This window comes from Schistocerca piceifrons, chromosome X, assembly GCF_021461385.2.
Source record: "Schistocerca piceifrons isolate TAMUIC-IGC-003096 chromosome X, iqSchPice1.1, whole genome shotgun sequence".
Classification (NCBI taxonomy): Eukaryota; Metazoa; Arthropoda; class Insecta; order Orthoptera; family Acrididae; genus Schistocerca; species Schistocerca piceifrons.
Window position 1 is genome coordinate 704,807,860 of NC_060149.1, and position 26,895 is coordinate 704,834,754.

The 26,895-nt window shown below is 40.2% G+C and overlaps 1 protein-coding gene across 1 annotated transcript in view; it reads right to left on the reverse strand.

Annotated features, from left to right (window-relative positions):
• LOC124722627 (organic cation transporter protein-like) overlaps nucleotides 1-26,895 on the reverse strand; it is a 348,546-nt gene that overhangs the window by 70,052 nt on the left and 251,599 nt on the right. The window contains exon 8 of the mRNA XM_047247761.1: nucleotides 21,076-21,258. Coding sequence (XP_047103717.1) covers nucleotides 21,076-21,258 — 183 coding nt within the window. The remainder of the gene's footprint in view (nucleotides 1-21,075; nucleotides 21,259-26,895) is intronic.

The following is a 26,895-nucleotide window of genomic DNA, read 5'->3' on the forward strand; positions in this document are numbered from 1 at the left end:
TGGATTAGATATTTGTTTACATTCCGACGGTGCCCATCTTAGAAAATAATTCTAGTTTCTTATTTTTCTGTTCCAATCCCAATTGTTAAAATTATAGAATGGCTCGATCAGCAAAGAGAAGAGTTGTTTATTAGGCGTATCTTACCCAGCGGACAATACTACATCTGATTCTTCCGGTGAGAAGTATGTTAATCTACGTCAAATTCCCCATGTCACAAACTAGATATCTTGGGAGGTGGGACCAGTGCAAATAAGTGTTGAGAACTAAAATATTATGTACTAAGTTTTCCGCCTCCGCAAAGATATTATTTCCATTTACTAAGAATATTGTTCTGATGCAAAAAGGAAATTTCTAATTGCGCCTAGGTGATGGAGCTGCTAAATTCTAATATTGTACTAAATCGTGATTGAAGATCTGCAAACTGTTAAGAAGAGGGAAAGTGGAGACAGCTAGCAATACTGCGAATCCACTAATCACACAGGCCCATTTTTCACCCGCTGCCAGTCTGTTTCAACGTAACGTGTGTGGATGTGAGGTGTCATGATACGTATGTTAATATGACTACTAGAGGCAGATGTTACATGTAATTCCTCAGGGACTGGCGCGAAACAGACGTTATGGAATGCTCTCTCATGAGTATAAAGTCTTCATTTCCAGAAACATGTTCCATAGTCATTTAACAGCGTCGTTAGTCGAAGAGAAAATAAAAGGTAATATGTTTCTTTACGTTTTGAGAGAGCTTATGTTAGTGTGTAATTCTATTTACTTATTCTTCTGCTCTACTTACTGTTGTTAAAATCATACAGTGAGCGGAGATATAGAAGCTTTTGCATAGATGTATACGAACCCCATTTTAGAAGTATAGTTGTTGATAATATGCTATATTATAGTTTATTGTACGCATGAACTTCTGTAATAGAAATAACTTCATCAGTGTGGGGGAAATGCCTAGTGTCATAGGGCAAGTGCCATTGCAAAATGAAAGTGGCGCCCCTCCATGAACACTATCACCTCTGCTTTCGTTAGCATCTACCAAAATAATTCAAGACGAAAATGCAGAGATTTATTTTCGCCTGGATTTTTAAAATTTTGTGGCGAATTTTGAGTAAAACCTATACATTTCTCCTGGTTGCCATGTCAACATTGCTTCTTTTGCCAAAACACAGCGGAGTTCACACTGTCTCACCTGATAAAAATGTTGCGAAACATTTCTGAAGCAGTGGTTTTTTTAAGTCTGTTAAGTGACGAATTGAGGAAAAATAAATTGAATAGCGTATGAAAAAGCACATTCTAAGTACAAGTAAAAAAAAGTGTAATATCTTCACATATGTTGTTCCAAAACCCTTAGCTTTCCTCATTTCATCAGCTAGCGATGCTCCTTAATAATTGCAGTCTTTCACCCAAAAATTCTGTAGTTATTGGAATAACACTGTAGATAGAGAAGTTTTACGAAATAACGATATGGTAAAATACACTCCTCTTTGCGTGCAATCATTTGCCAAAAACTCACTTTGTTATTTGAATCGGTTTATAAAATATGAGAAATGTTGTGGATGTTTCAGTCTTGCTTTATCGCTGGCGCGGCGCAATCGCAAATGAATGTGCTACATCAGATCAAATTTCTATAGACTGATGACAGATAGACACCTCTATCCAAGTCTAAAGAAAACTTCAGTGTCATATGCAACAGCATATAATGTAGTATGCACCGAGGAAAATCATAGCGACCTCTATTCTTCATTGCACACTTTTCCGAATTTGCGTAGTGTCTTACTTTCACTTAAATATCACAATAACTGTGACCATTATCATCATGAACGTGACATGCAGCGTATTCCTTACAAGACGTACTGTAACAAACATTGGCTTGATGGATAGATGAAGAGAAAAGGACCGAAGATATCAATATTCGTGATGGCTTGAAGCTTCATTGCACTGTTACCCATAAGAGCTGCAGTTTCGTAGTGATATAATAAGTAAATCGCATCCTGTTATTGCTTTCATATAGTTTTATATGTTGGTTAACGATACAGTACATTAACACGTTACCATTTCCATAATTTCAAGTTTTTAACAAATCCTAATAAATTAATTATTCAAGTTTGCAGTGTGAAGTGACGATATTCGGCAAAATGGGAAATCACATGTACTTTTGACCCAGGTAGGTTGCTTTATTGAAACTACTGCTGAAGGCCTGCATTCTCTCACAACTGCCATAACTTGTTTTCAAGAATTATTGTACAGTGAGCACTACAGTGCTATATACCAACTAGTACTGCTTTTGTGCTGCTTCATTTGTTCTTGAGCTAACGGAAAATTAAAAAGAGTAGACAACCATGCGTGCTAGTATGACGTTGTTGGTCGTATGGACATAACTATCAAGTAAAGACTGAGCTGGACAACCATTTCAGTGTTACGTGTAGCCATATATAGCTACAAAATTCACCTATAATCGTGTGTAGAGATTTAATGATGGTTGTCTGAGAAACGATTCCATGCTAAATCAGCTACTTGTAACGGTGTTAAAAAGCATTGTTAATGTTATAGCCATTGTGGAATCAGCCACACCATATGCCACAAGCACTATAATGCTTGAACGCCATATCTGTTGAGTACACTTGACAGCAGAATTGAGCATTGGCAAGCACGACAGTTGAGCTAATGGGCATGGTCTCACAAGAATTCAACAACTCACTTCGATATTTGAATCGGTTAATAAAATATGAGAAATGTTCTGGATGTTTCAGTCTTGCTTTATCGCTGGCGCGGCGCAATCGCAGCTGAATGTGCTACATCAGATCAATTTTCTCGAAACTGATGACAGATAGAGTATAGACAAAGGTCATCACATTACCAAATGTAATCACTTCCACAGTATCTGATGTCATTTGACAACATTCCTATATCCCACCCAATCCGTTCAACACTTCGTCCAAGTCCTTTTCCATTGCTGGCAGAATTAGCCTGTCCTCAGCAGACTTTACAGATTTTATTCGTCTCCCTAAACAGTGATTTCCTTTCTCAGCTTTCGGACAAGTGCCTCATTCCTCCTAAAACACGAGTTTGTTTACTTGTGCTAAAAGCATTTATATTTCACACTGTAAGGTTGACGATTCATCTGCTTCATGAGGTTGCTAATTTTAGACTAAATTGTTTGCAATTTTTATTCTTTTTCTATCAGGTGTTATCAGATCAAGAATGGATGGATATTTTGCAGCTCGTAACCAGGATAATGGGTATACTGTTTTAGAAGTTCACTGAGGACGAATGTGTTTAATTTGTCATTGGTCATCAGTGGGTTTCTAGAAAAGAAATTGCTCGATCAGCAACGTCAATGTATATTTTCTGATTATGTTCTGAGTGTTGTAACATCAAATAATGTATTTGATTGAACACTTATTCTGTGATGTCTAATACACAGGCGTTTTACGTAAAAAGCACAAAATACAGCTGCTGCTTTTACACTATAATGCTGGAGACTGTTTTTCATAGCTATTATAAAATCTATATTGAACGAGAATTCCAAGTTTTAATGTGACTCATGTGCTTCTTTCTTAACACCATACTAGAGGGAAAATGTAATGCTAGAACAGTTCTCTCTAGTATGGTTTTGCAGAAAGAAGATTATGGTAAGCAAACACGTATAAATGGCGTCATCGTAATGAACTTGTACAGGTATAAGCTCTCTTTGCATCTCTGTTTCTTCACTGTTTCATTCTTAGGCTGCTAGTATATGAAGGAATTCGTGCATAAGTTTATAGTATTACTAGTTTGTATTGTATCTTAGAGTAATTGTTCACTAAGACACTTGTTTATTAATGTCGGAATATTGATAATTTGACTTATAGTAAAAGAAATTGGACAGCTGCTACAGTTTTGCACTCCGTGTAGTTGATGATGCACTGATAAATCTTGTTCACTTTCAGTGTCTAGTTACAGCTGGAGTGTCAACTGAGGTAAGAAGCCACACTCTTTTGATCTTCTAACTTCTGACACACAATATGAGAAGTTTTTTTTCGCTACCTGACTTTTTCTTTACACCGCTTACATTTTACATAGACATTAATGTGGTGACCTGCGTCATGCTGCAGTTAGACCGCATGCTACATACAAATAATTTGCTTGTTATTTCAAACATCTTATTAACTACCGGGGAATGTGATGACACCTGTGAATTATTGTGGGTGATTCCCTAATTTCGAGAAGATACGAATACGACTACAGTGGATTACAGTTGAAATTGTGGGAATGTTCTGCCACAGAAAGCGACGTACCTCCCAAGACTGACGCTGGGTAGATGGACACGTCTATCAACATTTAGCATTTCATCTCTCATTCCCCATTTCACAAACTTGGTATTTTGGGAGGTGGGACCAGTGCAAATAGTACTGGCAACTGATATATTATCTATGAACTTTTCCGCCTCCTCAAAGATATTATTTTCATTTATTAAGAATATTGTTCTGATGGGTGAAGGCTATATATATTTCATCTTGCAAAAATAAAATTTCTAATTGTGCCTAGCTGATGAAACTGCTGAATTCTACAAATTGATTGTTGTCCTGAAACATGATTGAAGATCTGCAAACAGTTAAGAAGAGGGAAAGGGCATTCTTTTTTTAGAAATACATCAGTGAGAATGTGATGTTTGGAACATTACTTACTAGTGTCTTTCTAAAAACGGAATGGCTCTATCAGCGAGATCAACTGGGAATACTGCGAAACCACTGATAACATAGGCCATTTCTCGCCAGCTTCCAGTCTGTGTCAAAGTAGCTACGTGTGTAGATGTAATTCGTCATGATACTAGACTACTAGAGCCATATGTTCCATGTAATTCCTCAGGAAGTGGCGAGAAATAGATTTTATGGAATGTTCTGTAACATGCCTCTTCCTCACTCAACAGCATCGATAGTCGATGAGAAAATAAAAAAGGTAATATGTTTCTTTACTTTTTCAGAGAGCTTATTTTAGCATGTAATTTTATTTTATAATTCTTCTAGTCAATTTACTGTTGTTCAAATAATACAGTGAGTGCAGATATCGAAGTTTTTGCAGAGATGTATAGGCACCCTATTTTAGAAGTATACTTGTGGAAAATATGATATTTAGTAGCATATTGTAAGTGTGAACATCTGTAATAGAAATGACTTCATCAGTGAAGTGAGTTACAGTGAGTGAAAAATGCCGTGGCCGCTAGATGCGCAGTCGGCAGGGGAAGCGTGGCGAGAGCAGCAGTGGTGTTGGGTCGCTCGGAGCACAGAAGGGGCAATGCCTAGTGCCGAAGGGTCTAAAATGAAAGTGGGGTCCCTCCACACCCACACTTTCATGGCGACCATTCAGAAAGATCTACTGCTTTCGTTAGTATCTATCAAAATAATTCTGCCGAAAATGCAGTGATTTTTCTTTGCCTGCTTTGTTCACATTTTGTAACTTTCAGAAAAGTATCATAAGAGGCGAATTTTGAGTAAAATCTGTACATTTCTGTGGTTGCCATGTCAAGATTTGCTTCTTTTGCCAAAACACAGCGGAATTCACACTGTCTCAACTGATAAAAAGGTTGCGAGACAATTCTGAAGCAGTGGTTTTTTAGGTTTATTAAGTGGCGAATTGCGGAAATGTAAAGTGATAAGCTTATGAAAAGGCACATTCTATGTACAAGAAGTAAAAAGTGTAACATCTTCACATATGTGGTTCCAAAACCCATAGCTTTTCCCATTCCATCAGCTAGTGATGACACTTAATAATTGCATTCGTTCACCAAAAAATTCTGTAGTTATTGGAATAACACTGTAGATAATGACGTTTTAAGTAATAACGATCTGATAAAATACTCTCCTCTTTGCGTGCTATCATTTGCCAAAATCTCAATTTGATATTTGAAACCGTTTATAAAATATGTGGAATGTTGTGGATATTTCAGTCTTGCTTTATTGCTGGCGCGGCGCAATCGCAAATGAGTGTGCTCCATCAAATCAATTTTCTCCAGACCTGTGACAGATAGACACCGCTACCCAAGTCTAAAGAAAAATTCAGTGTGTAAGCTAAATGCCATATGCAACAGCATATAATGTGGTATGCACCGAGGAAAATCATAGTGACCTCTATTTTTCATTGCACACTTTTCTGAATTTCGCGTAGTGTCTTACTTTCAAGTAAAAATCACAATAACTGAGACCATCATCATCATGAACCTGACATATAAAGCTATAAGTAAAGCAAAAACGTAATTTTTTTTACCGAGTAGTGTACAATTAGTGATAACCTCATATTTTCCAGAAGAATGTATGACAGGGTTTATTCTAGTCCCTCAGGAGTATTATGTGATAGGGAACGTATTTATTCCAAGACGTTCTGTAAAAAAACATTGGCTTGATGGATAGACGCAGAGAAAAGGGCCGAAGATATCAGTATTCGTGATGGCTTGAAGCTTCATTGCACTGTTACTCTTCAGAACTGTAGTTTCACGTAACGGAAATCTGAATTTACTGGTCAGTAACAGTAACAGTGATGTAATGAGTGAACCGCATGCTATTATTACTTTTTTATCGTTTTATATGTTGTTAACGATACACTGCATTAACACGTTACCATTTCCATAGTTTTAAGTTTTTAACAAGGCCTAATAAATTAATTATTCAAGTTTGCCTTGAGAAGTGACGATATTCGTCAGAGTGGGAAATCACATATTCTTTTGGCCCTGGTGGAATGCATTATTGAAACTACTGCTGAAGGCGTGCAACATTTAGCATTCCCTTACAATCGCCATAACTTGTTTTCAAAGATTATTGTATAGTGAGTACTACAGTGCTATATACCAACTATTACTACTTTTGTGCTGATCCTTTTCTCTTCAGCTACAGGAAAATTAAATAGAATAAACCACCCTCCGTGCTAGTATGAACGTTGTTGATCGTTTGGACATAACTGTCTAGTAAAGACTGACTTGGACAACCATTTCAGTGTCACGAGTAGCAGTGTATAGCTACAATATTCTCCTGCAATCATGTGTAGAGATTTAATGATAGTGGTGGCGATACACGTCTGAGAAACGATTCCATGCTACATCAGCTATTTGTAACGTTGATAAAAGGACATTGCTTGAGTTATAGCCAGTGTTATAGCCAGTGTTCAACCATATGTCACATACATTATCATGCTTGAAAGCTAGATCTGTTGATTACACTTGACACCAGAATTGAGCGTTAACAAGCATGACAGTCGTGCTAATGGTATTGTCCCAATAGAATTCAAGAACTCTCCGAAACTGTGTACAGTAAAACAGAGAAAGATTATCACATTACCAAATGTAATTCCTTCCGTCCTATCTGATGTCATTTGACAAGATTCCTGTATCTCATCCAATCCAATCAACACTGCTGGCAGAACTACCCTGTCCTCAGCAAACTTTACAGATTTTATTTCGTCTCCCTGAACTGTGACTTCCTTTCCCAGCTTTCGGACAAGTACCTCATTCCTCCTAAAACACGGGTTTGTTTACTTTTGCTAAAAGCATTTATATTTCATGCTGAAAGGTTAGAGATTCATCTGCTTCATGAGGTTGCTAATTTTAGACTAAATTGTTTGCAAAAAAAAAAAAAAAAAAAAAAATGGCTCTGAGCACTATGAGACTCAACTGCTGTGGTCGTAAGTCCCCTAGAACTTAGAACTACTTAAACCTAACTAACCTAAGGACATCACACACATCCATGCCCGAGGCAGGATTCGAACCTGCGACCGTAGCGGTCGTGCGGTTCCAGACTGTAGCGCCTTTAACCGCTCGGCCACTCCGGCCGGCAAATTGTTTGCAATTTTTATTCTTTTTCTATCAGGTGTTTTCAGATCAACAGTGGATGCATATTTTGCAGCTCTTAACCAGGATAATGGGCATCCTGTTTTAGAAGTGCACTGACGATGAATGTGTTACTTTTATCATTGGTCGTCAGTGGGTTTCTAGAAAAGGAATTGCTTGATCAACAACGTCAATGAATATTGCAAATAAAATGTATTTCTGATTATGTTGTGAGTGTTGTAACATCAAAAAACGTATTTGATTGAACTTTTATTCTGTGATGTCTAATACACAGGCGTTTCACGTAAAAAGCATAAAATAAAGCTGCTGCTTTTAGACTATAATGCTGGAGACTTTTTTTTCCATAGCTGTTATAAAATCTATATTGAACGAGGATTCCAAGTTTTAATGTGACTCATGTGCTTCTTTCTTAACACCATGCTAGAGGGAAAATGTAATATTGGAACAGTTCTCTCTAGTATGGTTTTGCAGAAGGAAGATAATGGTAAGCGACCACTAGAGGGAAAATGCAATATTGGAACAGTTCTCTCTAGTATGGGTTTGCTGAAGGAAGATTATGGTAAGCAAACATGACTAACTGGCGTTATCGTAATGAACTTGACGTACAGGCATAAGCTTTCTTTGCATCTCTGTTTCTTCACTGCTGCATTCTTAGGCTGCTAGTATATGTAAGAATTCGTGCAATAAGTTTATTGTGTTACTAGTTTGTATTGTATCTTCAATAAGACACTGTTTATTCATGTCCGAATATCGATAATTTGGCTTATAGCAAAAGAAGGTGGACAATTGCTACAGTTTTACACTCTGTATAGTTGATGATACACTGAAAAATTCTTGTTCACTTTCAGTGTCGAGTTACAGCTGCAGTGTGAGCTGAGGTAAGAAGCCACACACCACTTAGATCATCTAACTTCTGACTGACACACAATTTGAGAAGTTTTCGGTGCTACCAGGTTTTTTTCTATAAACAGCTTACATTTTACATAGACATTGTAGTTTTAAAATTGTCCTTCCGCTAGGACTTTTTTTCCCCCCTTGGTATTGTACAGAGGCAGTATGCTGGACCACCTCACACTGAGTCCGCAAGGTATAGTGCATTGCGTAGGTGATGACTTGCGTCATGCTGCAGTTAGAATGCATGGTTTCGCTTTTTATTTCAGACATCTTATTAACTACTGGGGAATGTGATGACACCTGTGAATTATTGTGGGTGATTCGCTAATTTAGAGAAGATACGAATACGACTACAGTGGATTACAGTTGAAATTGTGTGACCGTTCTGCCACAGTGCCTGCAGTAGCCAACATATTGAGCTATTATAATTTTGTAGAGTGGAAACCGGATGTTATTTCTCTTTGCCATTTAAATCAGTTTTCGGAGGCTATATCGATTAATTATTCACAGTTTCAAACTCAGTGTGTTAATGTAAAGCACATGGGAGTCTGTAGAAAACTGCCGCACACTTCATAGTAGAAATAGACGAATTTATCAAGAATTTTTCAACAAAAGGCTTCCCATCTGCGAGAATAACCACAGGTGAGAACGAAGAATCGAGCTTGGCAATGACGCCTGATGTTTCTCACGGTCCAAAACCTATCTTAAGCAGCCCTTGATGTTAAAATCGCCTCAGCAGTCAAGGGAAGGAGATTAGGGTTCAGCTTTCCTCTAAATATTACCCTTTCATGCCACTATTCTGTTCAGTTCGTTTTCTACACACTTAAAAAATGACTGCCTTTATGTCTTGGTGTGGACCTAATCTCTCACCATCATCTATCCACAATTTATTTCGTGAAAGCTAATGTCTGTTTTACTCGGAGTGTGGTTGAATTGTAGTGCTAGTATTGTGCGTCAGGCAGATACTTACTACCGAGTACATAAGCTACTGAAGAAGTTTGATGATAAATTACATTATCAATATTTTACTACATTTTTCAAGTGTGCATGAGGGAATAATTGAGTACTCGATTCTAACAGAATGGTATCTTTCTATTCAGAGAAGAGCAGGCTGTTAGACGGAGGACAGGCGAGATATTTGTTTACATTCTCATATTGCTCATCTCAAAAAAGAATTGTGTTTGCTTATTCTTCTGCTCTTGTCACAAGTGTTAAAATTATAGAATGCCTCGATGAGTGAAAAGAAAGATAGTTTGTTAGATGAATCTTCTCTGGCGGTGAGTAGTGGGTTAATGTAAGTCTTTTGGCACATCGGCAGCAGATTACAGGAGGGGGTTCTCAGTTTTGTTGAAGAGCCAGCGGCTACACCAACATTTGTAAGTGTGGCGAGTTTTTGTTCCATTGTATTTGCCGCGTGTCGTGAGACGACGTAAGGTTTGTTGTGTGTCGGGTAGTTTACCTTAAAATATTTGATGATACTCTGACTTTCCATTTTCTTCTACTTGTTTTTACTGAAATGTTTCGTCAACTTCCAGGGATATCTTGGTGTACAATATATTTTGAATAATATGTAAACTACTGTGGTTGGGCGTAAATCTTGTTGAAGTCCAAACATTCTTTTGGCCGTTACTGTATTATTCTCATATAAGGCTCGTATCTGGTCCAATATAAGACAATCAACTTATTGTGTCTCTCATTAATGCCAGTTACACAATAGGGGCAATGTAGAAACATATTTGAATGAATCGTATCACAGTGTGCCCTCTTATCACCAACTGAAAATTCCCTGTTAAACACTGAGACAGAAAATACATTGTTGTGAAGCAGTTAGTAGTAGTGGTTAGTCAGCTCGTATAGTCTGTGTTAAAGTAGCAACGTTTCTGGATGTGAGCTGGCTTTTACGTACGTTTTAGGACTACGGAAGGAAGATGTCCCAGGTCATTCATCAAAAACTAGTGAGAAACAGACGTTGCCTGACTGTGTCCAGTGTAATGAATATTTAATTTTCGAAATAGCATTCATTTCCAGAAAGATTTCTGTTTATCAGTTAACTGCATAGATAGCTGAAGAGGAAAGAAAAGGTATGGTGTTTACGTTCTGATATTATTTTAGCCTATTATTCTGTTTACTTATTCTTCTTTTCTTTTTACTGCTGTTGAAATCATATAATGGGTGCAGATGCCAAAGCTTAGAAATAGAAGTATGGGCACACTATTTTAGTAGTACATTTGTGGATAATATGCTTGTTTGAAAGATATTGCTCAAGTGAATATCTGTAATAGGAACGGTTCCGTCAGTGAAGGATGTGAATAATAAAGGACACATATTTTTGCGACTATCCTTTAATCCATGTTTTCTTTATGAAATAGTTTTTCTGTGCGGCACATTTCACATAAATAAAGGACAAATTTTTCATGCACTTACTTAATTTCTAAATATGGCTTCGTAACTTCTTCGCAAGTAATCTTCACTGAATGATATCTACATATTTTCCTGGAGAATGTACGTCAGGTTTTTGCGAGTCACTCAGGAGTAACATGTGGTACCGAGACGTGTTAAACAATGACGCTCTACAGAAAGAAAGGCTTGATGTGTGCAGGCCGTGAGAGCGGCCAAAGATATTCTTTTTAGTTTGGTTTGAATCCCCTTTTCAGTGTTGCTTATAGGAGCTGTATTTTCGTATTACTAGTATCGGAATGTAAGGGTGATGTATTGAATAAACAGCATTCTGTTACTACCTTTTTATCGTTTTATATATTGTTCACGATACACAGCAGTAAAATGTTAGTTTCCATAATTTTAAGCTTTAACAAAGTATGATATTGTGAAGTACTGATATCCAACAAAGCAGGATATCACATGTTTGAGTCTGGTAGCTTGTGCTATTGAATAACTCGACATACATGCCATTTTCCATATGTTCGGAAGTTATTATTGTGTTTTTTGTTCTCTACAATTTGCTGCAAGTATCCATATCGTACTGATCTGTTATTTTGATCACATTCTGTTATAGCCCTCCAGCATTTAATATTCTCTTTCACCTGTCATAGTTTGTTTTCAGTTATTGATGTCTATAATGTGCACTACAGTGCAATATCCTAAAAAGTATTTCATTAGTATCAGCTTTTCTGCTTCTTCATTTATTCTTCAAGTACACGGAAATTTAAAAAAAGAGAAGAAAAGCACGACTGCTGTCATTAACATATTTCTATTAAAGTAATATAAAGATACTGTGCTGTTGATTATATGGACATTAATTCCAAGGCCAGGCTGACTTTGAAAACCATTTCAGTTTACGTGTAGCTACAACACACACCTGCAATTTTGTGTAGAGACTTATCATAATTGTGCCAATTGACATCTCGAATCAAATGATAATGCTAGAATGATTGCTAGAAGAGAACCAGCTTCACAATATCTCACATACATTATAACGCATGGAGGATAGATTTGTTAATTATACTTGCCACCAGAACTGAATGTCGTGCAGTAAGTTAACAACATTATTGATTTTAACTGTATCTCCAGTTGTAATATTAGTAATTTTTATTTCATCTTAACATTACTAACTTTTACTGTATCTTCGAGTACCATGTCAATAAGACATTGCTTTTTAATGTCACAACGTTAATAATTTGACTTAATTTATAGCAAAAGAAGGTGTGAATTTGCTACAGTTTTGCATTCTGTTCGGCTCATGATGCAAAGAGAAATCTGTTCCAACAGGGTGTAACCCCGAGAATGGATCAACACACCCATAATGCCATATGCTTGATATTTAGGGCGAGGCTTCCAGTGCAAACAATTCTGCGAATTAAAATATTATGTATGAAGTCTTCCGTCTCCATATAGATATTGAAAGAATCTACCTCTAATGTTGAAAAAATAACATTAAAATATGTTCCTAGATGATGGAGCTCCTAAATGCTAATAATTGAATATTGGACTAAATTAGATGTGAAGATATTCAAAGCTGTTAGTAAGAGAGGAGGTTATACTTCGTTATTTGTAAATACACTGGTGGGGACATGATATTTGGAACATGACTGTCTTTCTAAAAACGGGATGGCTCGAGCAGAGAAGACAGCTGGTAATACCACAGATCATATAGGCCCATATTTCGTCAGCTTCTAGTCCGGGTCAAAGTAGCGACGTTTCTCGATGCGATCCGTCATTATAGGTTCGTTGTACGACTACTAGAATCGTCAGGGACTGTGCTCATTTTAGATTTTTTAATTCTGTTCACTTATTATCCTGTTCTTTTAATCGTTGTTAAAATCATACAATGAGTGCAGATGCCCAAGCTTTCGCGTAGAAGTATGGATACCCTATATTAAAAGGATAATTCCGAATAATATGCTATTGTGAAAGATATTGCTCGAGTGTATTTCTGGAATAGGAATGCCTCCTCCATGATTTTAAAAGTGGAAGGCTGTTTATCAGGTGAGTCCTTCCTAGCTGATAATTATACAGCTCCTTTTCTGGCAGATTGTGCATTAATTCGCCTCTTTACACATCGCGGCGAAAGACTCACCAGTAATTACACAATAGATTCCTGTCCGATTTTTCATAGGCAAACAAGGAGTGGTAAATGGAAAATTGGGGTACCAAATTGATCAGCGAGAGGTCTAGTTTTGCAAAGAAATATTTAGGCTCTTGAAAATAATCAGGGTATCCTTAATTTGTGATTTTAGGGAAAATACAATTTTCTTAACAATACAAACAGTGTGGACGGGAGAAATGAGGTATCAGATTGATCAGCTTTAGGTCTAGTTTAGCAGAAAAGGGTTTAATTGCTTGACATTGATCAGGATAAATAAGTAAGTCCTTATTAGTTATTTGGATGGTCAATTTTTGTCTAATGTTGCAAAAAAGCTTTCAATAGTTATATGAGGTTAAACTGAAATATTTCCCGGACAGCTGCTGCTAGTTATGTAAATGGAGTGTTAAAATATTAAATCACAGCATAAATTGAAAGTTTCCAGCTTTCTCTTGACCTGTATGCTCGGAACTATAGTTGAATAGCTATCGGTATGCAAATAAATTATATTTCATGCTTGTGAACATAGCTTGAAAATAAAAATAATTTAAAGAAGATGGTCAAGTGTTTCGTGGGGTGGTCTGTCTTAAGGAAGTAAACAGACTACATTAGAGAATCATTTGATGCAAGTTAGATGGTTAACTTAGAATCTTGGAGTTTTAAAGAGTAACGAAAATGTAAACTCTGTTCACAGACCTTTTCAGACCAATTGCTACCGACCGACCGGCGTGTCGTCATCTACCAATGGCGCAACTGGATGCAGTCTGGAGGTGCATAGGCTCAGTACACGGCTCTCCCAGCCGTTGTCAATTTTCGTGATGTGTACTCAGTGAAGTAGCTCCTCAGTTGGTGTCGTGAGGCTGAGTGCACCCTGTACCAATCTCCCCACCAAGGAAAAATCCCTGGCGATACTATAAACCAAACCCTATTCCTCTGCATGTCAGTCAGCCACGCTCACCACTCAGCCACGGAGGTAGACACTTTAAAAGAGGTCTAGGTGATATTTGTCTGGTGGAATTTCTCTCAGTGGTTTCCCTACATCACTAGCTTATGAGCATCTCAGCTGTTACGTATGATATGATAATTATTCAGCTGCGCGTCAAATGTTTCTCTGTTTTATTTCTTATGCTTCAAACAGTATGATGACACATACGAAAAACAGGTCAGACCTCAGAAGTTCGTGTGGCGTGTAAGGTGAGCTAATGATATCACACTGGCACCAATTTCATCGCAGTTCTGCACAACGCCACCGTGCAAGTGTCACGCATTAGGAAGGTCGTCATAGCCCTCTTGTCCACATTCATTCCTTCTTTAGACTCCTCTACGATGGCGGTCAAAACCGCGACTACCACACGATTGTCTTATGGGTGGCTGAGGAAAACGCTTCTGGCATACCGCCACTCAGTATCGGTACGAAAAGGCCTCAGGAAGTGACATAAAGTGCGTCAGTGAAAGCACCCCTTCCCTATGGGAGTTCGCTCACACCAATTTCGGAGTCAAAAACGACAGTACGCAGTGTGATGAACAACAGGACAACATTCGCAACAGTATTCAACACTGCTGACAATTCTCGGACGATTCAACCCTTTGCATGACGTCGAGGTTGTGCAACTCCATAAACGTAATCTGGCGCCTTTGGAGCATCGCACGACGGCAATTTTTGCTTTGGAATAGGGAGTGGAACCACACGCGACCGTTATAAACCATTCGACAAACTTTGACGTGATCCTAAGCAGCAAAGGGTGTTTATCCTTGTTCAGTCCTCCTGTGTTTCGCGCTCTCCTGTGTTATGACCAAGAAGGCCTGCAACGTTGACACATACATGAATGAAAGAGCAAAGGATAAAAGATCCCTCTGTGACCACTCCCCCCCCCCCCCCCTCGCCTCCCAGTTTGGCAACGATTTCAGCTCTTTGAAAATTATCTGTGCAGAGACAATCACACCCACTGATCTGTGTGGTGCTTTATTGCTGTTCTAGCGCCTAATGGCAGGCAACCCTATCGATAGCTCTTAGATTCCTCGTGCCTGCAAGCAAATGACCCAAATTTCAACTTCCTGTATCACAATGGGAGACAACTACAGGCTTAAAAAAGTAACCCTTTAATAATTGTGTTGTGCAGTGTAATTTGAGTAGTTGAATGAGTTTGTGATGTAAATTTTTTTTAATACTTTGATACTTTTGTAATAATCTTTTTTTTTTTTGAGTGGTTCAGTTACTTAGTTTTACCGTTGTACAGATATGTTACTATTTTGCTGCCAAGTGTCGAACTGTTACGTAGAAAAATCTTCAAGTAAGATATTTAATACATTGCATTAAATGGGTGTCGACTTAAAGCTAATATAAATGCAGACATTCTCACACTTTGTCACTGAATGAACAATTTCCTATGATGTGTCCTCCACAAACAAGATTTTTTCATTTACCAAGACTGTTGTTTAGTAGGCTGAAAAATGAGTTCTAAATTTATCTACACCTGAGAGCTGCTAGTTGTAGAGTATAACAGAGTCTTTCATTCAGTATGAAGAGTGATGTGCAGGCTTTTAACCATGGGACAGGGGTAAATTTCATAGACAGGCACTGGTGGGAATGCGTGTTGAGAAAAACTGATATCTGCGTGTTTCTCCAAAAGGACTGGTTCCGTGAGCGAGGGCAAACGCTAAGGATAGTTTTCTGACAAATATCCAGTATTCTATGGCGTTTACATTTCCAGAAAAATGTATCTTCATCTAATACATAGAGGGCTGAGGTAAAAATACATCTCAAAATATTTGTTTAGATGAGGGCGCTAATTTACTTGTTCTTGTCTCCTTTACTCTGTTTTTGAAAATTATGTATTTTCCTAAGCTATCAATTGGAAGTATGAAAATCGTATTTTAGAAGTACATCCGTAAAAAATATGATACTTCTAAATATTGGTTCAAATGGCTGCCGGCCTGTGTGGCCGAGCGGTTCTAGGCGCTTCAGTCAGGAACCGCGCGACCGCTACGGTCGCAGGTTCGAATCCTGCCTCAGGCATGGATGTGTGTGATGTCCTTAGGTTAGTTAGGTTTAAGTAGTTCTAAGTTCTAGGGGACTGATGACCTCAGATGTTAAGTCCCATAGTGCTCAGAGCCATTTCAAATGGCTGCTCAGATTGTCTCCCAAATCGGTTATATAGATAAGGAACAGCAAAGGGCCAGAATATTACCTTGGGGAAAGCCAGAAATCACTTCTCTTTTACTCGATGACTTTCCGTCAATTACTACGAACTGTGACCTCTGACAGGAAATCACAAATCCAGTCACATAACTGAGACGATATTCCATAAGCACGTAATTTCACTTGTGGTGGTAAGGTGTCAAAAACCTTCCGGAAATCCAGAAATACGGAATCGATCTGAAATCCCTTGTCGATAGCACTCAACACTTCATGCGAGTAAAGAGCTAGTTGTGTTTCATGTTTTCTAAGCCCATGTTGACTGTGTATCAATAGACCGTTTTCTTCGCGGTAATTCACAACGTTCGAACACAATGTGTGTTCCAAAATCCTGCTGCACATCGACGTTAAGTGCCTGTAATTAAGTGGATTATGCGTACTACCTTTCTTGAATATTGGTGTGAGCTGTGCAACTTTCCAGTATTTGGGTACGGCTCTTTCATAGAGCGAAGGTTTTATTTTTAAGTATGATTCTGTTTGCTATTTCTTCTGTTTTTTCTCTGTTGTTGCCGGCCGCTGTGGCCGAGCGGTTCTAGGCGCTTCAATCCGGAACCGCGCTGTTGCTACGGTCGCAGGTTCGAATCTTGCCTCGGGCATGGATGTGTGTGATATCCTTAGGTTAGTTAGGTTTAAGTAGGGGACTGATGACCACAGATGTTAAGTCCCATAGTGCTTAGAGTCATTTGAACCAATTCTCTGTTGTTAAATTTGTAGAATGAGTGCAAATGCTCAAGCTTTCAAATATGAGTACGGCCATTCTATTTTAGGTGTACACTTGCGTAGAATATGCTGAAACATATGACTAAAGTGTTTTTCTGTAATTCTGTAATAACAGTGGCTCCGTCAGCGAAGATTGTGAATAAAGCAAGATATACATTTTGTGACTATCCTATGTTCTGGCATTTCTCTGCTGAACATTTCGCGTAAAAATTGCAGGGAATCGTGAACAATATATGTAAAATAAATGTAGAAACAGTATGCTGTAAGCTCAGAAGTAGCGCACAAGATCCGATACGTTATATGAAAAAACAGCTATGAAGCGTAACTCTGACTCAAACTCTCGAGAAATGCAGTTACTTGATGCAGATTATTCATCTCAATTGAAAGATTCGATACTTTTTTCACCAGTAATACATAATCTAGAATGAATGAAAATCTCAAGTGTTTTCCAGGAGTATGTAAATCAGCTATTTGCAAGTCGCTAGGGAGTAATGTGTGATTTGGATTTGGAGCATATTTACCCAATGGTGTTCCGTGGGAGGAAATGCCTGATGCATGCAGGCAATGGAAACAGCCATAGATTTTCTTTTTCTCGAGAGTTTGAGTATAGAGAGTAATTACACTGGCGAGTGCCGCGCGGGATTATCCGAGCGGTCTAGGGCGCTGCAGTCATGGACTGTGCGGCTGGTCCCGGCGGAGGTTCAAGTCCTCCCTCGGGCATGGGTGTGTGTGTTTGTCCTTAGGATAATTTAGGTTAAGTAGTGTGAAAGCTTAGGGACTGATGACCTTAGCAGTTAAGTCCCATAAGATTTCTCACACATTTGAACATTTTTTTGTTATGCTGTGTGACGAAGTCCGTAACTGCTTGCTGCACGTTCTCGTTCGACAGGAATCGTCGACCGTTCAAGCCCTTCGTTAAGGACCGAAGGCGTATTAATAGAGATCAGGACTATATTGAGGGTGCTCTAGTGCCTCCTACTTCAGTCGGCGCAGATTATGCCTCACGTCATTTGTAATATGGGGAGGAACATTATCATTAACCAGCAGCAATCCTTGTCACAGTTTTCCTATGCGTTTCGCCTTGATTGGACGTCGTAATATCTCCAGCACTGTCCAGTACCGTTCTCCAGTGGTGGAGACATCAGGTTCCTTGGAAATCAATAAATAATGGACTCCAGTAATGAAAGAACAGGGTGAGCATCACCTTTCCAGCAAATGGCTGGCTCTTCCACTTCTTGGGACAAGGGGACATTGGATGACACTGTTGTATCATGGACGCTTTCGACTCCGTGTCCCAGAGATGATACCAGCTTCCGTTGCCTGCAACAATGCGTTCATGGAAAGTGGTACCTTCCACACTGAAGCTAATGTCGAGATCCTTTGCTAGTGCACGAATGGTTATGTACCGGTCTGCCCTAATCGCATCATCAACCACCTGCTTCTTGTTCTCCGTAGTGAATGAAGCTGCCCCCCCAGATCGACCTCCATCTTGTGACCAGCACGGAACTTGGTGCACCATTCCATTAACGGGTGCACCATTCCATTAACGGTTGCTTTTGACAGACATGCTGCTCCATACACATTCTTTATTCTCCGGTGGATGACTATAAGTGTATGCCTCAGGCAACCAAGAAAGGAATAACAGCACGTTGGTCCTGCTTGGATGCATTTGAAAATAACGTCATCATGGATGACGTTCCCGCATTTACTGCACACTCGTCAGAAAGACACGAAGGACACACTAATCCCTTGCCTACATTTCGGGGCTTGTATACCTCAAATGGAGTTGCGCTACGTTGCATATTCGCTGCAGTAGCGCCGTTAAACGCAACATTTTTGATTGTCCCTTATACACTTACAGAAAAAAATCGCAACACCAAATAATAATTAAAGTAGAGTAATGAAATTTCGTGAATACATTTGTCTACTTAACATATTTAAGTGATTAAAATTGTAAAACCACAGGTTAATATAAGCGGGAGATAAGCCGTTGTAACGGCTGGTCCCGGCGGAGGTTCGAGACCTCCCTCGGGCATGGGTATGTGTGTTTGTCCTTAGGATAAGTTAGGTTAAGTAGTGTGTAAGCTTAGGGACTGACGACCTTAGCAGTTAAGTCACATAAGATTTCACACACACACACATAAGCCATTGTAAATGTTAAACGTTGATACATTAATAACCGATGTAACCGCCAGAATGTTGAATGCAGGCATGCGAACGTGCGAGCATTGTACAGGTGCCAGATATCAGTTTGGGGGATGGAGTTCCATGCCTGTAGCACTTGGTCGGTCAATACAGGGACGGTTAATGCTGTTTGTGGATAATGCTGGAGTTGACGTCCGATAATGACTCACATGCGTTCAATTGGAGACAGATCTGGTGATCGAGAAGGCCAAGGCAACATGTCGACTCTCTGCACAGCATGTTGGGTGACAACAACGGTATGCAGGCGAACATTATCCTGTTCGAAACCATTCCCTGGAATGCTGTTCGGCCGGCCAGGGTGGCCGAGCGGTTCTAGGCGCTACATTGCGGAACCGCGAGACCGCTATGGTCGCAGGTTCGAATCCTGCCTCGGGCATGGATGTGTGTGTTGTGCTTAGGTTAGATAGGTTTACTTAGTTCTAAGTTCTAGGGAACTGATGACCTGAGATGTTAAGTGCCATAGTGCTCAGAGCCATTTTGTGAAATACATGAAATATATTTGTAGTTGCGCATGTGGACCACCATCAGCTGTATAATGGAATGACAACAATGAATAAATGTCCGAAGGAACGTTGCATCGTAATTCGGAGTAACAAAGGCACTGCAATGTCGTATTTATCTGCTGACACTGGGCAAGTGACTTTCAAGTAAAATGTCTCACATGTACGGGAACATACGTAAAGGATGTACGAGTACAAGTAGTAGACACTTGGTTGATGATACATGGAAGTTTGGATCTGTTAGCTACCCTCTGTAATATATTTGTTCTTAGTTATAGTTACCGCGCTGTATCAAATTAAGTAAAACGTTGCACACTATTGTAAATAAAGAGTGTACAGAGATAAAAACATATTGCGTAAACTTTGTGTATGGTTGACTTTAGCCGATACATTGCAGTGTAGATATGCAGATAAGATATCTTTACTTATAACTGAGAGCAGGGCGACATCTCATTTTTCGAGTTGTTGATTTTTATATCCAGCGGACGGTCACAGACAGCGTGCCCAGTTCTGTCCGTGAGGACTTGCCATCTGCTATGGAATACTTATCATCCGATGTTAAGAAACTTTTCGGTGAAAAAATTTGATTTTTTGTACATCTTATAGTCTTGGCTACATTTTGTTTCTGTAGTACGTCATATTTACTGCGCTTTATCAGATGAAGTAAAATATTGCACGAAATTTTAAAGCTTTGCAGAAGTTAAAACGGACTGCGGAAACTTTTCGTTTGGTTGAGCTTAGCTCACTCAATGCTGTATATGAAATATACGTAAAATATCGAAATTTTAATTAAAAATTGAGACCAGAACGATATCTCATTTCTTTCTCGAGTTCTTGATTTTTATATCGAATGGACGGTCCTACAGAACGAGCACCTTCCATCTCTGCGAATCGGGAATTATATGGTCACAACAATCGTCATATTTCACAAACGGTTCAAGATATCGACACAAAGTGTTCTCTCTCTCTCTCTCTCTTTCTCTTTCTTTTTTTGCACGCAAAGAGGCACATTTGTTCTGTAATGAATATAATACTGTAGGAAAACGCAAGCGACGCACGTAAACATGTGTACAGCACCTGAGGAATGGCGGTACAGGACGTGTATACACGCCCACATCAGCGATAGGGTTAACGAGGAAACGCTGCATCTAGCAGCCGCAGTAGTGTTCACCAGTGGATACGCTCCGTATTGGAGTTTTGGCCTACCTGTGTAGGCAGCAGCTCGGCAGCGTACTGCGTGGCGGCATTGTAGGCGACGTTGATGGCGAGGCGCGACAGTAGCGCCAGCGCGAGCGCAGCGGCGGGTCCTGGCTTCACGTCAGGCAGCGCCACGGCAGCTGCGCACAGCGATAGTGCGCCCGCCGACAGCGCCTTGCGGCCCACACGGTCCTGTCAGCAGTTCCAAATGCACGGTCGCCTTTATCTTTCCATTTGCTAACAAATGAATGGCCTGTGCAAAATGTTTGTTTAGCCAAACAACTGCAAGGGGATCTTTGCTGACCCTACAGTTCTCAAATTTTCACTTTCACTACTATATGGTTTCAGTCATCCAAGATTATTCGATTTTCATTTCGTTTTACAAACATAAGTCCGCGTTTAATACACTCATATACTTTCTCTCTCTTCATACTGTGCCTGTGACGTCGGTATTTGTACCTAAACCATTTCCGCCCCGAACAGAAGCGAACAAAATGAGATAAAAAAAATTTAAAAAAAGCTGTCTAAGGCGCTGCAGTTACGGGCTGTGCGGCTGGTCCCGGCGGAGGTTCTAGTCGTCCCTCGGGCATGGGTGTGTGTGTGCTTGTCCTTTGGATACCGGTAATTTAGGTTAAGTAGTGTGTAAGCCTAGGGACTGATGACCTTAGCAGTTAAGTCCCATAAGATTTCACCCACATTTGATCATTTTTTGGTTTGTGGTTTCTACACGACGCCTATATTGGGAAATTCACCTGTAATGTCATATAACAGCAGCAGAGTAGAAGGATGCCGAGTGACCAATGGGAGCTCGCTTGTTTTTGCGCTTATGAAACAACTAATGAAAAGAGTCAAAAACTAGAATGTAGGGGAGCACGTAAAGGAGCACTGACATTCGAATTCAGGGTAGAGTTGTCGTCGTGAGAGTGTATAACGAGACAGGACTGCGGCAATCAATCGGAGGGGCAGTAAGTGAACAGCAAAAGGGAAGAGGTCAGCAGTTCTGCCTGGAGCAGCGGAAATGCTAGCAAGGGAACCTCCTCATCGCACCCCCCTCAGATTTAGTTATAAGTTGGCACAGTGGATAGGCCTTGAAAAACTGAACACAGATCAATCGAAAAAAAAGGAAGAAGTTGTGTGGAACTATGAAAAAAAAATAAGCAAAATATACAAACTGAGTAGTCCATGCCCAAGATAGCCAACATCAAGGATGGTGTGAGCACAGGAGCCGAGACAGAAGTGGCAACAGGGAAGTAACCGATTTTGTGACTTTTACGGGTCCCTAACCAGGAACGAATTCTATAATTTCATCTGTGTTCTTTGATAGTTTAGTTTCTTGAGTTTCTGCGTGTTAATTTAATATCTAATAGCCACTGTTCTCGCGTTTTCATTTGCGTCGGAAAATAAACAGATTTTGTGACATATCACAAGTTCCTATTCAGGGGCGAATTATTTAGTCTCACCTGAGTACTTCAGTAGTTCGGTTTTTGAATCCCTGCGTGTTAATCTAATTTATCAGGCACAGTCCTGGCGTTTTCACCAGAGTCTACAGTAGAGTTGCGCAGGACGTGTCGATAGTCCGTTTGCCTGAGTAGTGTAGTTTTCCACGGTCTTTAGTATGGATAGGGACTGTGATTGTTGTGTGTGGTTGGGAGCCGAGTTGGTGACACTTTGCTCTCAGCTCTAGGCTGTGACGGCTTCGGTTACGCATCTTGAAGTTGCAGTGGATGGGTACCACTGATGTGGGCCGGCTGTGGGGATCCAACGGACCTACAACACGTCAGAGTCCTCCAATCGGTCCTCACCAGTGTTACTGTTTGCATTGAGGTTGACCCCTCACACGTGGTCGAGTGGGAGGTCGCCTCGGTGCGTGGCAGGCTGCGAACGATTCCCCAGGGGGCTGCACGTATGGTCTCCCAGTTAGTCTGACAAACAGGTTCTGACAGACAGGGTCCACGTATGTCTGTGGCTGACACTGTCGCTCATCGAGATGCAGTCGCCTGTCCTGTTTCAGAGGAAACCTCTCAGTCTGCAAGATCCGGACAATCAGAGGGGGGGGGGGGGGGGGGGGATTAATGGCAGTTGGGTGCTACAATGTTAGGCGCGTTTTAGGGACGTGGCTGCCAGGAATGGGAAGAAAGCCAATTTGCACTCAGTGTGAATACTGGGTGGAGTCATTCCAGAGGTGGAACGGGTTCTTCCAGATGCCATGAAGAGTACAGAGTGCAACCAACTGCATGTGTTGGCTCACGTCGGTAAAATGATGTGTGTCGCTTTGGATCGGAAGAGATTCTCTCTGGTTTCGAGCGGCTGACAGAAGTGGTAAAGGCTGCCAGTCTTGCTTGCGAGATGAAAGCAGAGCTTACCGTTTGCAGCACAGTCGTCAGGACCGATTGCAGACCTCTGTACCGAGCCGAGTGGAAGGTCTGAATCAGAGACTGCGAACGTGTAGGCTGCAGATTCCTCGACTTGCGCCATAGGGTGGTTGGGTTTCGGGTTCCGCTGAATAGGTCAGCAACCCATTACACGCAGGAGGCGGCTACACGGGTAGCAGGGGCTGTGTGGCGTGGACTGGGCGGTTTTTTAGGTTAGAGAGTCTCGGGAAAACACAAGAAGGACTTCAGTCACAAAGGGTGCAGGCCGAACACAGGAAGAACGTAGATACAGGAACCATCGATGTAACAGTTGTAAATTGTCGTATTTGTGTTGGGAAAGTACCAGAGCTCCAAGCGCTAATAGAAAACACTGATGCGCAAATCGTTAGATGCACTGAAAGCTGGCTTAAGCCGGAAATATGTTCAGCCGAAATTTTTGCGAAAAACCTAACGGTTTTCAGAAAGGATAGGCTAAAAACAGTTAGCGGAGGCGTGCTTGTTGCTGTTAGAAGTAGTTTTAGCGTGTCAAGAAATTGAAGTAGATAATTCCTGTGAGTTAGTATGGGCAGAGGTCATTCTTGGCAACCGGAATAAAATAATAATTGGATCCCTTTTATCGACCTTCCAATTCAGATGATACAGTTGCTGAAAGATTTAAAGAAAACTTGAGTTTGATTTCAAACACGTACCAGACTCATACGATTATAGTTGGTGGTGACTTCAATTTACCCTCGATATGTTGGCGAAAGTACATGTTTAGTTGCGGAGGCACGCATCAAACATCATCCGAAATTGTGCTAAACGCATTCTCTGAAAATTATTTCCAGCAGTTAGTTCATGAGCCCACGCGAATAGTAAACGGTTGTGATAACACACTTCACCTCTTAGCAACAAATAATCCTGAACTAATAACGAGCATCAAAACGGATACAGGGATTAGTGAACACTGGGTTGTCGGAGCGAGACTGAATGTTGTAACCCCCAAATTCTACAAAAATAAACGAAAAATACACCTATTCAAAAAAACAGAAAAAATTTCCTTGACACATTCCTGAGCGACACTCTCCACTCCTTCCAAATTAACAGTGTAGCTGTAGATGAGATGTGGCTTGAATTCAGTGAAATAGTATCGGCAGCAATTGAGATATTTATACCAAATAAATTAATAAACGACGAAGCTGATCCCCCTTCGTGCGCAAAACAGGTCAGAACACGGTTGCAGAAACAACGAAGAAAACATGCCAAATTTAAACGGATGCAAAATCTCCAAGATTGGCCAAGTTTTGCAGAAGTTCGAAATATAGTGCTTACTTCAGTGCGAGATGCTTTTAATAATTTCCACAACGGAACTCTGTCTCGAAATCTGGCAGAAAACCCGAACAGATTTTGGTCTTATGTGAAGTATGCTAGCGCCAAGACACAATGTCTTCTCTGCGCAATAGCAATGGAAATGTTATCGACGACCGTGCTGCCAAAGCAGAGGTACTGAACACAGCCTTCCGAAATTGCGTCACCAAAGAAGACGAAGTACATATTCCAGATTTCGAGTCAAGAACAGCTGCCGGCATGAGTAACGTAGAAGTAAATATGAGTAGTGAAGCAGCTTAAATCAATTAACAGAAGCAAGTCTTCCAGTCCAGACTGTATACCAGTTAGGTTCCTTTCAGAGTATGCTGATACAATAGCTCCATACTTAATCATCCCATATAACCGTTCGCTCGATGAAAGAGTCGTACCCAAAGACTGGAAAGTTGCACAGGTCACACCAACATTTCAGAAAGGTAATAGGAGTAAACCATTAAATTACAGGCGGATATCATTAACGTCGATGTGCAGCAGGATTTTGGAACACATGTTGTGTTCGAGCATTATGAATTACCTCGAAGAGAACGGTCTATTGACACACAGTCAACATGAGTTTAGAAAATAAAACTAGCTCTTTATTCACATGATGTGTTCAGTACTATTGACAAGGGATTTCAGATCGATTCCCTCTTTCTAGATTTCTGGAAAGCTTTTGACACTGTACCACATAAGCGGCTCGTAGCGAAATTGCGTGCTTATGGAATATCGTCTCAGTTATGTGACTGGATTCGTGATTTCCTGTCAGAGAGTTCACTGTTCGTAGTTAAGTGACGGAAAGTCATCGAATAAAACGGAAGTGATTTCTGGCGCTCCCCAAGGTACTGTTGTAGGCCCTTTGCTGTTAGGTTGTTTGTAGTAAAGTAATCAGAAGATCAAAACAAATTGCAAAACGATTTCGAAAAGATATCTCTATGGTGGTAAAATTGGCTTTTTACCCTAAACAACGAAAAGTGTGAGGTCATCCACATGAATATTAAAAGAAATCCATTAAACTTCGGTTTTACGACAAATCAGTCAAATGTAAAGGCTGTAAATTCAACTAAATACCTAGGACTTACAATTACGAACAATTTAAAGTGGAAGGAACACTTAGAACATTGTAGGGAAGGCTAACCAAAGACCGCGTTTTATTAGTAGGACACTTAGTAAATGTAACAGATCTACTAAAGACACTGTCTACACCACACCTGTCCGCCCTCTTTTAAAATACTGCTACGCGGTGTGGGATCCTTACCAGACAGAATTGACGCAGTATAGCGAAAAAGTTCAAAGAAGAGCAGCACGTTTTGTATTATCGCGAAATAGGGGAGAAAGTGCCACTGGAAGCATTTGGGGTGGACATCATTAAAACAAAGGCGTTTTTCATTGCGGCGGAATCAACATTCTCCTCCGAATGCGAAAATATTTTCCTGACGCCGGCGTACATAGGGAGAAACGACCACCACGATAAAATTAGGGAAATCAGAGTTCGTACGGAAAGATATAGGTGTTCGTTCTTTCCGCACGCTATACGAGATTGGAATAATAGAGAATTGAGAGGGTGGTTCGATGAACCCTCTGCCAGGCACTTAAATGTGATTTGTAGAGTATCCACGTAGATGTAGATGTAGAGTATCCACGTAGATGTAGATGTAGAGTACGTGGAAAAACACAGGAACATTGTCATTACTTTATCAAAATGTGGGAAACTTGCAACAGCCTGCTGCTGACTGATTCTTGGGGAGGACAAACAAATTCAGAAATATACGACGGAATTTTTCAAGACGAAGAAGGATTGTCATCGTGCAGTATTAAACCGATTTCCGCAAGCTAACTGTGCTAATGCAGCCCTGCGAATTATATTTTTATAGTTAGGTGGGGAATTTGATCAAAAAACTTCTAAACTGCGCTTATCTCATCGAGAGAGAAAAAGAAATACATCCCGAGAAGACAGCATCAAAATACATTCCATTATACATCACCAGCTGTCTTCGCAAACATAGTCGCATGTGGAGAACCCCCTAAAAACCACACCCAGGCTATCTGGACAGGTCAAAGGCGACTGATGATATTTCGGAAATTACTCTTGTCTCTCGAGGTGAGCGTTTTATAG